The sequence below is a fragment of the Gopherus evgoodei genome, chromosome 8, assembly GCF_007399415.2.
Source record: "Gopherus evgoodei ecotype Sinaloan lineage chromosome 8, rGopEvg1_v1.p, whole genome shotgun sequence".
NCBI classification, from domain to species: Eukaryota; Metazoa; Chordata; order Testudines; family Testudinidae; genus Gopherus; species Gopherus evgoodei.
Genome location: NC_044329.1, coordinates 65,982,986 through 66,001,096, shown reverse-complemented (window position 1 = coordinate 66,001,096; position 18,111 = coordinate 65,982,986). Strand labels below are relative to the sequence as shown.

General features: G+C 42.0%; 1 protein-coding gene across 1 annotated transcript in view; it reads left to right on the top strand.

The window, feature by feature from the left end:
• Positions 1 to 892: 892 nt before the first annotated feature.
• Positions 893 to 18,111, top strand: part of LOC115656767 (collagen alpha-1(XI) chain-like) — an 87,232-nt gene continuing 70,013 nt past the window's right edge. The window contains 3 exon segments of the mRNA XM_030573915.1: positions 893 to 1,148; positions 1,151 to 1,175; positions 1,517 to 1,985. Of these exon segments, the coding sequence (XP_030429775.1) occupies positions 987 to 1,148; positions 1,151 to 1,175; positions 1,517 to 1,985 (656 nt within the window). The 5' untranslated portion in view covers positions 893 to 986.

The following is an 18,111-nucleotide window of genomic DNA, read 5'->3' as shown; positions in this document are numbered from 1 at the left end:
CAATCAAAATCCGTCCAGCAAAACACACATTTGCAAATACAGAAAACAATCAAAAGACTATAACCGCCTTTTCTACTTAATACTATTATTCTGAATATAAAAGAGACTGTAGCAGGGAGATTGGCAGAAAACCTGGCTGCACGTCTAGTCCCTTTCAGGACCCAGAGAGAACAAAGCAAAACCGAAAAAACACAAACAAAGGCTTCCCTCCACCGAGATTTGAAAGTATCTTGTTTCCTGATTGGTCCTCTGGTTCAGGTGTTGCAGGTTCACTGTTTGTTAACCCGTTTACAAGTGAAAGAGACATTAACCCTTAACTATCTGTTTATGACACGCCCCCGAAATCGCAGACAGTGGGGAACCTCATTGGTGGTGATTTCTTCCTAGAACTTTAGAATAAACAGATTAATACAACACATGTACCTTTATCTATACTACTAAGTATGCAAACTACCAGACTTTCTACATTTTAAAGACAATTTTTAACCAGTGGATTCTGGGAAACTTTCACGAAAGAGTGCATCAGCTACTTTGTTAGAAACTCCTGAAATGTGTTGAATTTCAAAATCAAAATGTTGGAGCGCTAAACTCCATCGAAGCAGCTTTTTGTTGTTGCCCTTGGCAGTATGAAGCCACTTTAGCACAGCATGGTCGGTTTGTAGCTGGAACCGCCATCCCCAAATGTATGGGCATAGCTTTTGCTACAGGGGCGATGCAGGGCCGCTGGGGTCAGGGGGCAGGATGGCCCCAAGGGGCTGAAGGGCAGCAGGGTCCCGTGGGGGAGGCCGGCGCCTCCGGCCCAGCGGGGGAGAAGGGGAAGTTGGGTGTGCCAGGCCTGCCGGGCTACCCTGGCCGCCAGGGCCCCAAGGGCTCTGCTGGCTTCCCAGGCCCTCTGGGGCTCGCAGGGGAGAAAGGAAACAGGGGCAAGGCTGGCCAGGCCGGGCAGATGAGAGAGCGTGGACTTCCGGGCCTGCCAGGGGAGTGACATGGGGCTGACGGGGAAGCCAAGCCCAAAGGGCGACGCCAGCCTTGATGGGGCCTCTGGAGCTGGGGGGGAGAAGGGCCCCCAGGGGCCACAGGGCCCCAAAGGTTTCCGAGGCCCGAAGGGGCCGCCTGGCCCGGCTGGGAAGGACGGGCTGCCTGGACAGAACAACGCGGGAAGCCGGGATATCATGGCAAGACCGGCCCCAAGGGGGTGGTGGGAGCCCAGGGTAGCTCAGGCGAGACGGGCTCCATGGGAGAGCGGGGTCATCCGGGCCCCTTGGGCGCCCCTGGGGATCAGGGGCTGCCAGGGGCTGCCAGCTGGGAAGGGGCCAAGGGCAACCCTGGCCCGGCTGGCCTGCCGGGGAAGAGTGGCCCCCTGGGAATCCCTGGCTTTCCTGGCTCCAGGGCCGCGCCTGGCGAGATGGGCCTGGCTGTCCTGAAGGGGCAGGGAGGGCCTCCGGGCCTCCAGGCCCCACAGGCTCCTCTGGTGAGCGAGGCCCCTCAGGGGCAGCTTGAGGCATCGGGCTGACAGGACATGGAGGGGAGCAGGGCCCCTCTGGTCCCACTGGGGAGAAGGGCGCCCCGGGCGAGAGGGGCCCGATGGGCCCTGCCGGGCGTGATGGGATCCAGGGGCTCAGGGGCCTGCAAGGCCCAGCCGGACCCCCGGGCCCTGCAGGCGAGGATGGCGACAAGGGGGAGCTTGGGGGCCCGGATAGCAAGGGGGACAAGGGGGATGCGGGCCCACCAGGACCGACCGGTATCCAGGGACTCATCGCGCACCCTGGCTCCGCGGGAGTGGATGGAGAGCCCGGCCGCCGCGGGCAGCAGGGGATGTTTGGCCAGAAGGGAGACAAGGGGGCACAGGGATTCCCTGGCTTGAGTGTTCCTGTTGGATTGCAAGGCATGCCGGGCCCGCAGGGAGAGAAGGGTCTTTTGTTAAACAATGGGACTCCAACTGTGAGTCAAGAGGAACTCCAGCAAAACACACGTGCAAATCAAAGGTTTTTCTTTTGTTCTAACTTAAACATAAAAGACTAGTTGAAAAGTGTTGGAAAGTCTGTTGCCAGGCAACCCTGAGCTGCAGCATTTCAGGTACTGAGCAGCAGGGGGCAACCAGCACAAGAAAACAGGAACCATGAGTTCCAAAAAAACCCTGAAGCAGGAACAAAGAAAAACCCAAAACACACAAACAAAGGCTTCCCTCCACTGAGATTTGAAAGTATCTTGTTTCTTGATTGGTCCTCTGGTCAGGTGTTGCAGGTTAACTGTTTGTTAACCCTTTACAAGTGAAAGAGACATTAACCCTTAACTATCTGTTTATGACAAGGGGGTATCTGAAAAGAGTTTCATCTGCATGAAGTGCCGCCTGATAGAGCTGATGAAAGAAAAGATCTGAGGATTGGAGATGCAGGTGGAAACTCTGGTTGAGTTTAGAAGGGGGTTCAAGCAGATGGTGGAGCAAAGACATGAGGAGGCTGAAAGGAAAAGCTCAGACTTGCAGATGGAAGCAGGTCCAAAGAATTCTGAAGGGAGACTGCTGGGTGAGGAAAGTGGACAGTGGAAGCATGTGACTAAGAGTACCTGGCAGAGGAAAAAACAGGCTAGTAAAGGAGAAATAGAACCCAGGAACAGGTTTGCAGAGTTGGAAAATGAAGAAGGGGCACAGCAGGTGGTCGCTGAAGTTGAGAGGGTAAGGAAGAAGAGAAGAGCAGCTAGCCCTATAGGAAGAGGGAAAAAGTCAATGGAGATAACACCACCAAATATGAGCCATAGGAGGATATGGGATGGGTTGCGGAGGATTGCAAGGGACAATAGAAATCGAGAGGACTTGCAGCCAGAGGGAATGGGATAGACCAGAGAATTGCACCATCACCAGAAAAAGGCAGGTCTACGTGATTGGGGACGCCTTACTGAGAAGAATAGACAGGCCTGTAACTAGAGCTGATCCAGAGAACAGAAGGGTGCGCTGTCTGCTGGGTGCTAAGATACGGGATGTGGACCTGAGGCTGAAAAGGATTCTAACAGGAGTGGGAAAGAATCTGCTGATTGTCCTTCATGTGGGAAAAAATGACACGGCTAGATTCTCGCTGGAACATATCAAGGGAGACTATGCCCGGCTGGGGAAGATGCTTAAGAAATCGAGGCTCAGGTGATCTTCAGTGGGATTCAGCTTGTTCCTAGAGACAGGCAACAAAAGCAGGAGTGACGCCAGAGTTTCTAGGCAGAATTCGGGGAACGGCATTTTGTGCGGTCCCCATGGGGCGCGCGGGAGCTTCAGGTTCCACTCCCATCGTGCCACCAAAGAAGGACCCTCCACTGAAATGCCACTCTAAACAGCGGCAATCATTGAGCTGCTCAATTGCCTGTCACTGTTTTCCGCAGCACGTCGGCGGAAGGTCTTTCTTCGGTGGCGTGACGGGAATGGAACCAGAAGCTCCCGTGTGCCCCGTGGGGAGCACACAAAATGCCACTCCCCGAATCCTGGCGCCCTAGGCGACCACCTAGGGGCGCCTAATGGAAGTGCCGACCCTGAACAAAAGTGTAACAAGATTATGGCAATCAACAGATGTCTCAGCAGTGGTGCTATAAGGAGGGCTTTGGGATGTATGGCCACTGGGAAGCATTCATGGACAGAGGACTGTTCTCTCGGGATGGACTTCACCTGAGTAAGGAGGGAAATAGACTTCTAGGATGGAGGCTTGCACAACTGATTAAAAGAGCTTTAAACTAGAAATTTGGGGGAGATGGTTGGGAGATGTCCAGGTAATCTTCACACCAGAATTTAACATCGAAAGGGAAGAAAACAAAGTAAGAAAGGATACAGCCGTGGGTAGGAGAATGGACATAAGGAGGAAGGGTAGTGTAGATACCAGTCTAATAGGTGATACTGGTGGTAGAATGTCTGTGTTTAATCAGGTAAAGAATGTCAGTGAAGCCAAATGACAAAAATTAAGATGTTTGTACACTAATGTGAGGAGCCTAGGTAACAAAATGAAGGAACTAGAGCTACTGGTGCAGGAAGTGAAACCAGATATTATAGTGATAACAGAAACATGGTGGAATAGTAGTCATAACTGGAGTACAGGTATTGAAGGCTATGTGCTCTTTAGGAAAGAATGACAAAGGTGGTGGAGTAGCATTGTATATCAGTGATGAGGTAGACTATAAAGAAATAAGAAGTGATTGAATGGATAAGACAGTCTGTCTGGGCAAAAATCACATTGGGAAAGAAAGCTACTAGAACCTCCCCTGAGATAGTGCTTATGATGTGCTACAGACCTCCAGGGTCCGATTTAGATATGGATAGAGACCTCTTTAATGTTTTTAATGAAGTAAATACAAATGGGAATTGTGTGATCATGGGAGACTTTAACTTTCCAGATATAGTCTGGAACAGGTACAGAGAAGAGCTACTAGGATGATCCAAGGAATGGAAAACCTGTCTTATGAAAGGAGACTCAAAGAGCTTGGCTTGTTTAGCCTAACCAAAAGAAGGCTGAGGAGGGATGATTGCTCTTTATAAATATATCAGAGGGATAAATATCAGGGAGGGAGAGGAATTATTTAAGCTTAGTACTAAGAACAAATGGATATAAACTGGACACTAGGAAGTTTAGACTTGAAATTAGATAAAGGTTTCTAACCATTTAGAGGAATGAAGTTCTGGAACAGCCTTCCAAGGAGAGTAGTGGGGGCAAAAGACATATCTGGCTTCAAAATTAAGCTTGATAAGTTTATGGAGGGGATGGCATGATGGGATAGCCTAATTCTGGCAATTAATTCATCTTTGGATTATTAGCAGGTAAATATACCCAATGGTCTGTGGTGGGATGTTAGATGGGGTGGGATCTGAGTTACTACAGATAATTCTTTCCTGGGTGCTGGATGGTGAGTCTTGCCCATATGCTCAGAGTTTAAGTGATCACCATATTTGGGGTCAGGAAGGAATTTTCCTCCAGGGCAGATTGGCAGAGGCCCTGGAGGTTTTTTGCCTTTCTCTGCAGCATGGGGTACGGTCACTTGCTGGAGGATTCTCTGTACCTTGAGGTCTTTAAACCACGATTTGAGGACTTCAATAACTCAGACATAGGTTAGGGGTTGTTACAGGAGTGGGTGGGTGAGATTCTGTGGCCTGTGTTGTGCAGGATGTCAGACTAGATGATCATAATGATCCCTTCTGACCTTAAAGTCTATGAGCTTCCAGATGTGCAGTTGTTGATTCATGCTTAAACAAGGTCAGCGCAAAATGGTGTCAACAGCTGTGCTAAAAGATGAGTTTATACAGATCACACAGCTTCATGTAAAAATGATCACTTTAATTCTACTCTTACAACACACTTCACATTTTTAGAACTAATTAGCTGTTTATGAACTGGGAATATTGAAATTGCCCATCGAACTATTACAAAACAAATTATAAACCTATTTGCTTCATGTGATATTCCCAAGCTCCAGCAAACATTACATTTTATTATCTATCATATATACAAGTGGTATGGCTATCCCTTTAGGAATAAGCATTTCATCTCTCTTCTCAAATGTAAATTCTGATTACCAGAAATGTCAGAGGTGTTGACCTGACAGCAGAAATCTCCAGTGGTTTGCAAGAGAGATTGATTATTGACTTGAAGTTCAGTATGTAGCGGTCTAGTCTGAGAGTAAATTGACCCGAGGTAATCTAGACAAAACAAAGGTAAACCTTTCTTACCTGTTAAGGAAACAATCACAGTGATTACAGAATGTTTATTCAGTTCTGGAAAACTTTACTGTTTTAAAAGAGAATCTCTCTCCTGGAGTCAGATCCTCAGTGGTGACTTCAATGAAGTTATACTGATTTTACATCAGCTGATGATCTGCCCCTCTGCAGTCATAATGGAATATGCCACTAGAATTGATACTATGCCACAAAGTGGAAGAAACTTAAGTGGCACCACTGTTGATGCTTTGATAGCTGGAAAGATTGGAGAGGGAAACTTTCCCAGAATAATCTGTTACACCCACAAGATATCATTTGGGTAGAAGTTTGAGAGATGGCTACTGTCAGAGTCCTTTTTAAAGAAGGATTGTAGGGACAGTAACTATCCAGTGAAATTAACCAACATATTTGTGACTTTTTAACATTCCAGGAAGGCAAAGACTGACCTTTACTTGCTATCTCTGGAACAGACTTGTTTCCTGCACTTAGCATATGTCACTATCAATCCTGTGTCCCGATCTCCCCTCTGCCATTCTACAGCATGCCATATAAAATACAAATGATTGGCTGCAGTGTTGCTGGGCACAGCATTCTGCTGTTTTCTGCCAGTCCTGTCTTCTAAAATCATGCTACTACACTGACATAAGTCATGCCATCATGAACTTCTTGGCAGCTGCACTGCCTCCAAATGTTTCTTGTCTACATCTCCATCCAGACTGCAGATTCAGTGTTGCATAGTAACACAAGTCTATTTAACTGAGCCGTGATTTCAGTTTAAAAGAAAGTCAATGTAAGGCCATCGTATCAGGGCAAAAGCCCTTATTCCCACTTTTCCTATCCAGTTGTCCATCCCTCACTGAATAAGCTATGCATCCCATCAATTAATAAAATTTGGAGGGTCAAAGGTGGCTGTAGCTTTTAGATGAGCAGTTTACCGGTGGGAAAGACTTCACTTCTATTAACATCTCATCTATAGCTAGTGTTATTATAAGACTGATATCCATGTTATTTATGAGCATAAAAATTATGAGCTTAAGGTATTTTATTTTTCATTTTCCCCCTCAAAGTTTTGATATTTAATTGAGTAATACCACAAAGTAGAGTATTTAAATTTGAAGCTAAAAAACAGTGCCCCAGTTGGTATAAATCAATGTGGCTCTGCATGTTTAAAATAAAATGTTTAATAAAATAACTGACAGCTTCAGTGGATCACCGGCCTAGCACTATGCAGCAGCATGGTTGCCATAGAAACAAGGAAAGGTTCAGGATCATTGGGCAATTTATGAAAGTATCAAAATCCTTTGGCATATAAATGGTATATAACAATTGTGAAAGTAAAAAAGGTGCAAGTTTTCTATTTCCCAATTAAAAAAACAATGTCCTTTTTACTAAAATCCCAAGTTATACTCCTTTTTGTCTGTATAGGTGTCATAATACCTACAGATGATCAGATATCATTATTATACCATGTCATTTTTGTCAAATAAAAACAGTTATATATGCTACTGTATTATGATACATGATGCACAGAATGGTAGGTTTGATATTCATTGGAGATTTTCTGTTCTTCTGTGCTTCACTTGGTGTTTACTGTTAGAGAACATGAAACAAACAAGATAGCCACTAGACGGCATACAGGAAAAAATCCACTATTTTTCTGAGGTGCAAGAGTATGAAATATTTTGATGTAAAAGGATCTCTTATAAGGAGATTATACATATTACATCAGCCTTATTAAGAAAAAACGTTTCTTTTTGGAAATTGTTTATGCCACAAGTTATACTGCTGATGGATTAGATATTTAATATGAGCATCATTTCCAAAAGCAACTTGTAGAAGTTAGGGAATGAAAACAAAGGTAGCCTGCATAACTCATGTTCAGATGGCATAATAAGATAGTCCTTCTCTTGAAGCTGCAGAAGAATTTTCATGGACCGATGTAAGATTTTACTACTTTTTTATTTAAAAAACACATAAAATTACAATGAAATTGAAATTATATAACCTAATTTTACCCAGTGAAAAAGAATGAAACACATAAATATGCCAGTTCAAAAATCTACTCAGTACAGAAAACTAATAGTTTCACATCCAAACCTACAAATGTCTGTGTTGGCATATACAGCATAGAGAGCCACTCTGAGTAATATATATGTATTGGGGAATGATATACAGTGACAAAATGTGTGTACATTCTCTATGGAGAAACAAAATGTGTGCGTGTGCGCATGTGTGCATCTCAGTTTGTGTAAATTAGTAATGGGGCAATACTGATTTACATCTTCTGAGAATTTGGCCCTTTGTTTTGGCACAGAGAACTATATTTACATCAGGAGAGACACTTATTTAAATACAGAGGGCTAGATAGATTCTATAAATCATTTGAGAAAATGGTCAGTGCATTCTACAGCACTTCTGCAATTATAACCCATTGTTCTTGTTCACAGAATTACCCTTATGAGTAAGAGACCCAGTTGTGTTAAGCCCTTAACCTCTTTTGCAAAGTGCTCAGTACACTCCATTTTCATGGGTTTCAGTGGGTGTTGAAGGGGATAATCACTTCTGTGGGTGCTCAGCACCTTGTAGGATCAGATGCATACCAATGAACCAGAAAAGAATGCCAGTTTTACTCATGGAAAATTTCTCTTCAGAGCCCTAGCCATCAGAAGATAGCAAAATATTAAGCGCATAAAGCTTGTAGCAAATGAGCATAAATGAGTGCTTCCGCATTTCTAGTAGTGTCTCTTATGAAAAATTAACTTGTGGATTAGAGAACAAAGGACTTGATCTTGTATCCCTTGCATACTCCAAAACTCTACAGCCAGCAAAATTCATAGTGATGAAACAGGACAATCTCTTCTGGTTCCAACATGTAACATAGGAATTACCATGCTGGATCAGGACACTGGTTCAGTTAAAGTAATTTGGCCACATATGCGACTATTATTGTAGGATTCTTCTACATTCATTGACCATTTTCTTAACGGAGTCCAAAGTGAAAACAGCCCAATTTTATCCTGCCAAACAAACAATTTTTTAATGAGGGCAGTACAAGGGCTGCAATTGGTCCCAGAGTATTTTTAGATTCCCAGCAAATTTAAATGATCTCTTCCCTGTCTAACAGATATAAAACATACATGCACATTCATTATTAATTTTAAAAATGACTTTGTTTAATCTATTCAGAATTATCTTGGTGAAAGTTATGTAGTTTATATCTAGCAGAGAGATTGGTCTGAAATTTTCACAAAGATTGGTAAATCTGGCCTAAGAGATACAATGAGCTACTGGGCTCAATACATTTGTGCTCTGAGACTCCTACACATCATCCAAGAGAAGCTGCCTTCCCCAGGAAGCAAAGGAGAAATCTCTGGCCAGCAGAGTTAAGGACAATAAGAAGGAGCTATTTAAATATATTGGGAACAAACAAATCCTGACAATAGTATTAGCCTATTACAAGATGAAAATGGTAGCATTGGCAATAATAATGAAAAACAAGAGTAAGTATTCAATAAATATTTCTATTCTTTATTTTTGGACAAAGCAGATGAGATTGTCTCATCGTGGTTATAACACTCTTTTCATTCCACTAGTATCTCTGGATGATGTTAAACACACACTACTATAGTTGACCTTTTTAAAAATCACTGCATCCAAGAGCTTTATAAGAGCTGGCTGAAGAGTTTGCAGGACCATTAATGTTGATTCTCAATAAGTCTTCGAGAAGACCAGCAGAAAACCAATGTTATACTATATTTTAAAAAGGATAAATGGGATGATGCAGGTAAACTATAGGCCTGTCAGCCGGACATCAATCCTGGGGAATATAATGGAGCAGCTGATACAGACTCAGTTAATACAAATCAATGTTGGTTTATGGAAAATAGACCCTGTCTAGCTAACTTGATATTTTTGATGAGATTTCAAGCTTAGTTGATAAAGGTAATGGTGACATAATATACTTAGACTACTGTAAACATTTAATTTGGTATTGCATGATGTTTTGTTTAAAAACCTAGAGTGACATAAAATTAAAATGCCACACATTAAATTAAATAAATTAGCTACCTGGTAGGCCTCAATATGTAATTCTAAACAGGCAACCACTGAACGCATGTGTTTTCAGTGTGGTCCCACAGGAACTGGTTCTTGGTCTTGCTCTATTTAACCTTTCTTTCAATGATAAAGTTTGGAGATGAGACAAAAATTGGTGGAGTGGTAAATAACGAAGAGGACAGGTGACTGATTCAGAACCAGCTGGATCACTTGGTAAACTGGGGGCAAGTAAATGATGCAATATATAACTAAATGCAAATGTAGACATCTCAGAACAATAAACACACATCATACTTACAGGGTCGGGGGTTCTATCCTGGGAAGCAGTGAGTCTGAAAAAAAAGATTTGGTGGTCATGGTGGATAATCAATGGAACATGAGCTCCTGGTATGATACTGTGGCCAAAAGAGCTATTGTGAACTTTGGATGCATAAACAGGGGAATCTTGAGCGGAAGTAGAAAGGTTGTTTTCCTTTATGTTTGGCACTGGTGAGATTGCTGCTGGAATACTGTATTCAGTTCTGATGGCCACAGTTTAAGAAGGATATTGATAAATTGGAGAGGGTTCAGAGAAGAACCACATGGATGATTAAAGGGTTAGAAAACATACTGATAGACTCAAGGAGCTCAATCTATTTTGCTTAAAGAGAAAGTTAAGGGGTGATTTATGTACATACATATAACAAACAAATATTTAATAATGGGCTCTTCAATCTAAAAGAGAAAGGTAGACTATGACTGAATGGCTAGAAGTTGAAGCTAGACAAATTCAGACTGGAAATAAGATGCACATTTTTGACAATGAGAGTAATTAACCCTTAGAGCAACTTGCCACATGTTGTGGTGGATTCTCTGTGACTGATCATTTTGAAATCAAGATTGGATTTTTTTTTTCTGAAAGCTATGCTCTAAGGATTCTTTTGGAGAAGTTCTATGGCATATTATTACAGGAGGTCAGACTAGATGATCACAGAGGCCCCTTTTGGCCTTTGAATCTATGAATAACTTTTTCTTACTGCCAATTGTGTCTTAGTGCATCGGATACCTATTTATCATCATTGGATTTCTTTTTCTTCTGTTCTTTCTTTCACCCTGTTTGCCATTTTACCCCTTCCATGTCCCTGGAGGATACATACAATGCATCCTGAGCCACTTTTGCAGTTGCTAATGTCAGCTGAATAAGTGAGAGTAATTGCAGGAAAAGAAATGATCATCTGTACAATTAAACCAAACTTTAGCATTGCCGCTTTTATTTGTCTGGTTTTGATTGAAGTAGCTACAGCTGAATCTTGCTTGGGAGATCACTGATACTTTACTTAACCAGCGTGAAATGACAAATACTGCTGTGGAGAGGGACAGGACAACATTTTCATATTAAGTAGGTAGGGTATGTAAAGGGCTTCTATACCAAAACACAGAGACCTGAGCTCCCAACAGTCACTCCCCTCCTCTGTGAATAACAATCTCCACCAAAGTGTTTTCTGATTAGCACAGATATTTATATTCGTACATATGAACTTTTGTATTATTTATTTAAAGGGGAGAGAATAATCTATTTTTGTGTCTGTTTTAGCCTCTATTATGGAATGCAAATGATTTGAAAGCTATAGTAAAAGCACAAAACTAGAATAGAAGAGTAAAGGGGAAATGCATTCTTCATTAATTTCTTTATTTGCATAATATACCTTCTTGAAGCTTTGAAATAAACCTGCAGGACAGTTGATTAATAACCGAAAACAAGGAATCCCCTCAGCAATTTGCCTTTCTATTCACAATTGAAATTATTGTAATTCAGAAGAGTTATAGCCACAAATAAATATGAATTACAAACTTTGTACTCTGTGTAACCATCTTGTTTGCCAGTTGTTCAAAGCATTGAAGGAAAACAAGTTTTCCTTTGTTATTCTGTTAAAAATCCACTCCCTTATTTCCAGAGAATTATGTAGAAACTGTGTCCCTCAAAGATACCTCAAAAATAAAAAAGTACCTCAAAGTACCTGAAGATTTTATATATATATATATATATATATATATATATATATATATATATATATACACACACACACACACACACACACACACACACAGTTCTTTTCAATAAGAGTTAGTGCTACAAATGTGCTTTCCCCAAATTGCTCAATAGATCTTTAAATCTAATGATATATTAAGTTTTTTGATTGTTTGAGACTCCTAGTGTACCTCCATGTAAATACAACTTTTAATTCTTGCTACTGGAATCTTTCCTTTTATATTGGTTATCGTATCCACTTTCTTTTAAATTGGTTACTCGTTTATGTTGTGTTAGAGGCACATGTATTCTTATTGTGTCTTGTCCATAAGCTTTGCAATAAAATTATATTGGACCCAAAATAAACACTTAAAAAAAACCCTCCTATTGATTAAGTGATAGATGTTAAATGGGACTGGTTTTCACAGGACTGTTGCTCAACTCTTTCAAAAAATTATGTCCTTTTGTCTCAAATTGGGCACCCGAAATCAATCATCACATTTCAAAACCCTGGTCTCTGTCCTTCACTTGGTTTGGGGATTGTTACAATGCCTTTCATTGTACAACCTGAAACAGCATTACCAAAATTAAACCTTACAGTACTTCTGATGAAATCATTATACCATTTTTACAAATGGATAAACTGAGGTGAATTTAAGTAACTTGACTGAGATCAGAGTTCAGGACCTGAAATAAGAGTAGCACTCAAGATTTCTGATTCCCAGTCCCAGGCTTACTAAGCTGATACTCTCATTAGTTTATAGTTCAACTCATATAGGTTTTAATGATAATAGACTATTATTCACTGTTTTAGATTTATTTAGGTAGAACCTTATTTTAATTAGTTTCTGAATTATCTCCCACATTTTAAAAGACAAAAAATACCATACCTCTGTGTATCAAATTTTAACAATAGAGTAATGGAATTGTATGTGTGCACTAGAAAACTGTTGAATGGCCCTTGATTTGTCCACACAATATAGTGGGAAATATTACTGTTCTATTTTTATAATTCTTCAGACTTTCATATTTTTTTAGACTGGGACATTACATTTCCTTTAACAAACATTTATGTATTTCATGAATATTTATTGAATACCTCACACACTAACAACATGACAGCATTTTAAAAGTCACTTTACTTTTTGAGACAAATCAGGACTGTGAAGTTTAGAGATTAAAATACATAATGAAGAACAAATGTAAAGGGGAAAAGTACTAGTTAAATCTGATGTAATACAATGAACTGGAATGCATCTGCCTTTTGTTTGCTAAAGTACAGGTATAAGGCATAAACAAATATCAAACAAGCAAATATTATACTATTTTCACATTATAGTTAAATAATTCATACAGTCTGCATTAAACAAATACTAACAAGAACCAAAAAGAGAGGCTGTTAAATCAAGTCTGAGAAAATTCCAGTAGTCACATTCCTAGTGAAGAAAAAACTCAGACAAACAAAATAAAAAAGTATCATCCAAAAAGAGGACAGAATTGTGCATTATGAACACTCCATCCCTGTTAATCCTTCAGGCAGGAATGCATTACTGCATTAGCCATGACATGTGGACAAGCTCTTGGGAAAAGATCCTTTAGCTGATTTATTGAGAAATTCTCAAAGCTTACTTTGGAAGGGCAAAGACATACTTTACCAGTTAACAAACCCAGAAAGCTTCTCTCTCCAGTTAGAGATCATGAGTTCAGGATGTATGGGTGGCACCCTGTACTTTTGAAAGTTTCTGTAAATCCAGATCTTGCGTAGTTACAGGGCTCCTGACAGCAGAGAAAAAAAAAGTTGAGCGTTCTAGAATGAGAGAAAGAAAGAGAGAGAGAGAAGAGATATGGTGAATTTAATTCAGAGACCATGGCCTCCTCCTAACAAAGGATTTAAGCATGTGATTAATTTTAAGACAACAAATAGCCAATGGGACTACTTGCATACTTCCGATTAAATGTGTAAATTCTTTCCTGAATTATGATTTATCAAAGCATGCTGGAAAGCTACATGAAGGTTGTGGTAGAAGTAGATTACTACATACTAAAAGAAGAAAGAGTGGTGATGTAGAAGAGAGATCCAAGAACAAAAAAAAAAGCACCCCAATGGTATCATACAACTGAGACCTCTTCCTTGCCAAGGAGACTCTGAATCTGAAATATTTTTAGAATTACTTGTTATGAATTAAGCCTCAATCTGTTCCTGTTAGAGTACCCTGCCAAAACTCTTGTTGATTCAGGATTTAGGTTCTGCATATAAGGCACTAGAATTTCAAGAGCTCTGCACCCATGTTAGGATCTGATTTTCTATAGCGCTCAGTTCCCATTTAGACACCTTCATAAAAAGCCAGATTTTCAAAGAGCTTAGCACTCAGCAGCTCACTTTGTTACATTTAAGGCTAGATTTTCAAAGGAGCTTCCAATTTTGGTGCCTAAATAGGAGTTGAGTTCTTTTGACAATCTAAATGATCTGAGAAAGCATTTGTTGCCATATTTATTAACAAATATTACAGAATACATAGCAGTAGCCAAAACATCAAATATTTATCTATGCACATCACATACCATGGTATCATAGCCTCAGGAAGACACCCAGCCATATTTATAAATGTATGGCAGGCACCACATAATTCATAGCAGCAAGAAAAGCTCCAGGGCCAGCAGTATTTATAATTTGCATTCAGCACAACGGAATAGATACCAGCAGCAATAAACAAAAGTCACATAGGTTAAATTACACAAGAGACTTTGTCCCAAGACAGCCAAACGGAACACTACTATGGCTGACTGTGAAAAAAAGGAATCTTTAGCCTCCCCCAAATGCATAGGTCTTGTAATAGCCCTGTGCCTGGCCATTCAAATATATCAAATGGCTGATCCACTTAACACCTCCACCATGGTGACAGTATTCCCCCTTTGCCTCACAAATTTTATAATGTACACAACATGCAGCTACAACCATTGGGATATTTTTCTCATTGAGATCTAATCTAGTGAGTAAATACCACCAGCGACTCTTAAATCTACCAAAAGTACATTCCACAGTCATTCTGTACCTGCTGAGCTGGCAGTTGAACCTTTCTTTGGTGCTGTCAGGATGGTTAGTGTACAGTTTCATGAGCCAGGGGAATAAAGGGTAGGTTGGGTCACCGAAAATCACTATTGGCATTTTCACATTGCCAATGGCAATCCACTACTCAGAAAAGAATGTCCCTGCATGCAGCTTTCTGAAAAATCCTGTGTTCTTAAAGATCTGAGTGTCATGCACCTTTTTGGAAGCACTCCCAGTGATCCATAAGCACTTGCTTAACCACAGAAAATTAGCCCTTTATTTTGATGTACTCAGTAGCAAGATGGGCTAGCACCAAAATAGGATATGAGTTCCATCTATTGCCCAGCTGCCGGTGGGGAATCCCATTGCTGCAAATCCATCCACTATTTTTTGCACATTGTTGAGAGTAACAGTCCTGCATAGAAGGAGACAATGGTCCTACACACTTGAAAGCCACCTGCTGTGGAGTTTAACTCAAATAATTTCCCACTGACCAGGAGAAATCTGACATTGCATGCTTCAACAGTGTGATCACCGTTTGCTTCTCCACTGTCAATGTAAGTCTCATTCTGGTGACCCTGTGCTGGGGATTAGGATGAGCTTATCTCACAGATCCAGGAATGTGGTCTTTGACATCCAAAAGTTCTGAAGTGACTGCTCATCATTCCAAACCTGCATTATGATCCTAGCCCACCAGCCAGGGCTAGTTTCTCAGCACCAGAAGCAGCACACCACCACCTTCAGCTGCTTTAGGAGCAGCACAGATAGGCGCAGTCTTCCTCCAGGCCCGAGGGGTGCTCAACATTCCACTCCACCCCAGGACCCACCTCCACCCATCCTCTACCCCCAAGACCCTGCCTCACCTCTTCACACCCACCTCTACCCTCTTTCCCAAGCATTCCCCGCCCCTGCTCCTCCTCCTTCCTCCGAGAGCTTCCTGCATGATGCAAAACAGCTGATCACAGCAAGAGGTAGATGCTGGGAGAGAGAGGAGAGGAGTTGATTGGGAGGGCCTCTGGTGGATGGGAAGTGCTGAGGGGAGGGAGGGAGGGAGGGAACTGGCTGCCAATGGATGCTAAGCACCTGCTAATTTTTTTTCTGTGGGTGCTCCAGCCTTGGAGCACCCACAGAGTCAGTGCCTATGGCAGCACATAACAAACTGGAATCCTACCCATTGTGCAATGTACTTTATAACAACACAAGCACTCGTGGGAAATAAGCTCAATGCCAGGGCAAGCAGACAAGTAGGCATGTGCCCAAGTGCTATACAGACTTTGGCAGCTGTACAATGACATAACTTGTATTGACCTAACTTTGTAGGCTAGACGTGGCCTTCAGATTTTTTTACTGCTGCCCTTCAGCATTGTATCTGAACATCTTCCACCTAAAATCCATAGCAACACCAAAATCCACAGTGGATTTCATTGACTCTGGTAATGCTCCCTTTTGGGGCTAAATATTCTGCCTATTGTAGGCTGTTTGGTTTGTTGCATTTTTTCACATTCTCCCCTCCAGCTGCTTCAGAGAAGAGTAGATAGGCCTGTAACTAGACCTGATCGGGAGAACAGAAGGGTGTGCTGTCTGCCAGGGGCTAAGATACAGGATGTGGACCTGAGGCTGAATACGATCTTAGCGGGAACGGGAAAGAATCCGTTGATTATCCTTCATGTGGGAACGAATGATACGGCTAGTTACTCGCTGGACTGTATCAAGGAGGACTATGCCAGACTGGGGAAGAGGCTCAAAGACATCGAGGCTCAGGTGATCTTCAGTGGGATTCTGCCGGTTCCTAGAGCGGGGCGACGAAGGAGTGACAAGATTATGGCGATCAACAGATGGCTTAGGGAGTGGTGTTATAAGGAGGGCTTTGGGATGTACGGTCACTGGGAAGCGTTTACGGATAGACGACTGTTCGCTCAGGATGGACTTCATCTAAGCAAGGAGGGAAATAGAATTCTAGGATGGAGGCTCGCCGACCTCATCAAGAGAGCTTTAAACTAGGAAGTTGGGGGAGATGGTTGGGAGATGTTCGGGAGATCTCCACGCCGGAATATAACCTGGAGAGGAAAGTAAACAAAGTGAGAGGGGATACCCTTGCGGTCCCAAGATTTGATCCAAGGAGGAATAGTGGAGTAGAAACCAGAGTAACGGGTGATGCTGGTGGTACAAGGTCTCTGCACGACGGGGGAAAGAATGTCACTGACGCCAAACGCCGAAAATTAAAAGGTCTGTACACTAATGCGAGGAGCCTAGGTAACAAGATGGAGGAACTGGAGTTACTGGTGCAGGAAGTGAAACTGGATATTATAGGGATAACTGAAACCTGGTGGAATGGTACTCATGACTGGAGCACGGTTATTGAAGGCTATGTGCTGTTTAGAAAAGACAGGAAGAAAGGCAAAGGTGGTGGAGTAGCCTTGTACATCAATGATGAAATTAACTGTAGCGAAATAAGAAGCGATGGAATGGATAAGACAGAGTCTGTCTGGGCAAAAATCACACTGGGTAAAAAGCAACTAGAGCTTCCCCTGAGATAGTGCTTGCGTTGTGCTACAGACCGCTGGGATCTGATTGGGATAGGATAGAGACCTCTTAATGTCCTTTAATGAAGTAAACACAAAGGGGAAATGTGTGATTATGGGGGACTTCAACTTCCCGGATATAGACTGGAGGACGAGTACTTGCAAGAATAATAGGGGTCAGATTTTTCTGGATTGATAGCGGATGGATTCTCATCAAGTAGTTGAAGTACCTACGAGAGGAGGATGCCATTTTAGATTTGGTGTTGGTGAGCAGTGAGGACCTCGTAGGAAGAAATGGTGGTAGGGGACAACCTTGGTTCGAGTGATCATGAGCTGATTCAGTTCAAACTAGATGGAAGGATAAACAAAATGTAGATCTGGGATTAGGGTTTTTGACTTCTCGAGGGCTAATTTAAAGAGTTAAGGAAATTAGTTAGGGAAGTGGATTGGACGGAGGAATTAGTGGATTTAAATGCGGAGGAGGCCTGGAATTACTTTAAGTCGGCAGCTGCAGGAGACTGTCGGAAGCCTGCATCCCGAGAAGGGGAAAAAAACCATGGGCAGGAGTTGTAGGCCAAACTGGATGAGCAAAGCAACTCAGAGAGGGGGATTAGACAAAAGCAGAAAGCTTACAGGGAGTGGAAGAAAGGCAGGATCAGTAAGGAAAGCTACCTTGGTGAGGTCAGAACATGTAGGGATAAAGTGAGGAAGGCTAAAAGCCGCATTGAACTGGACCTTGCAAAGGGAATCAAAACCAATAGTAAAAGGTTCTACAGCCACATAAATAAGAAGAAAA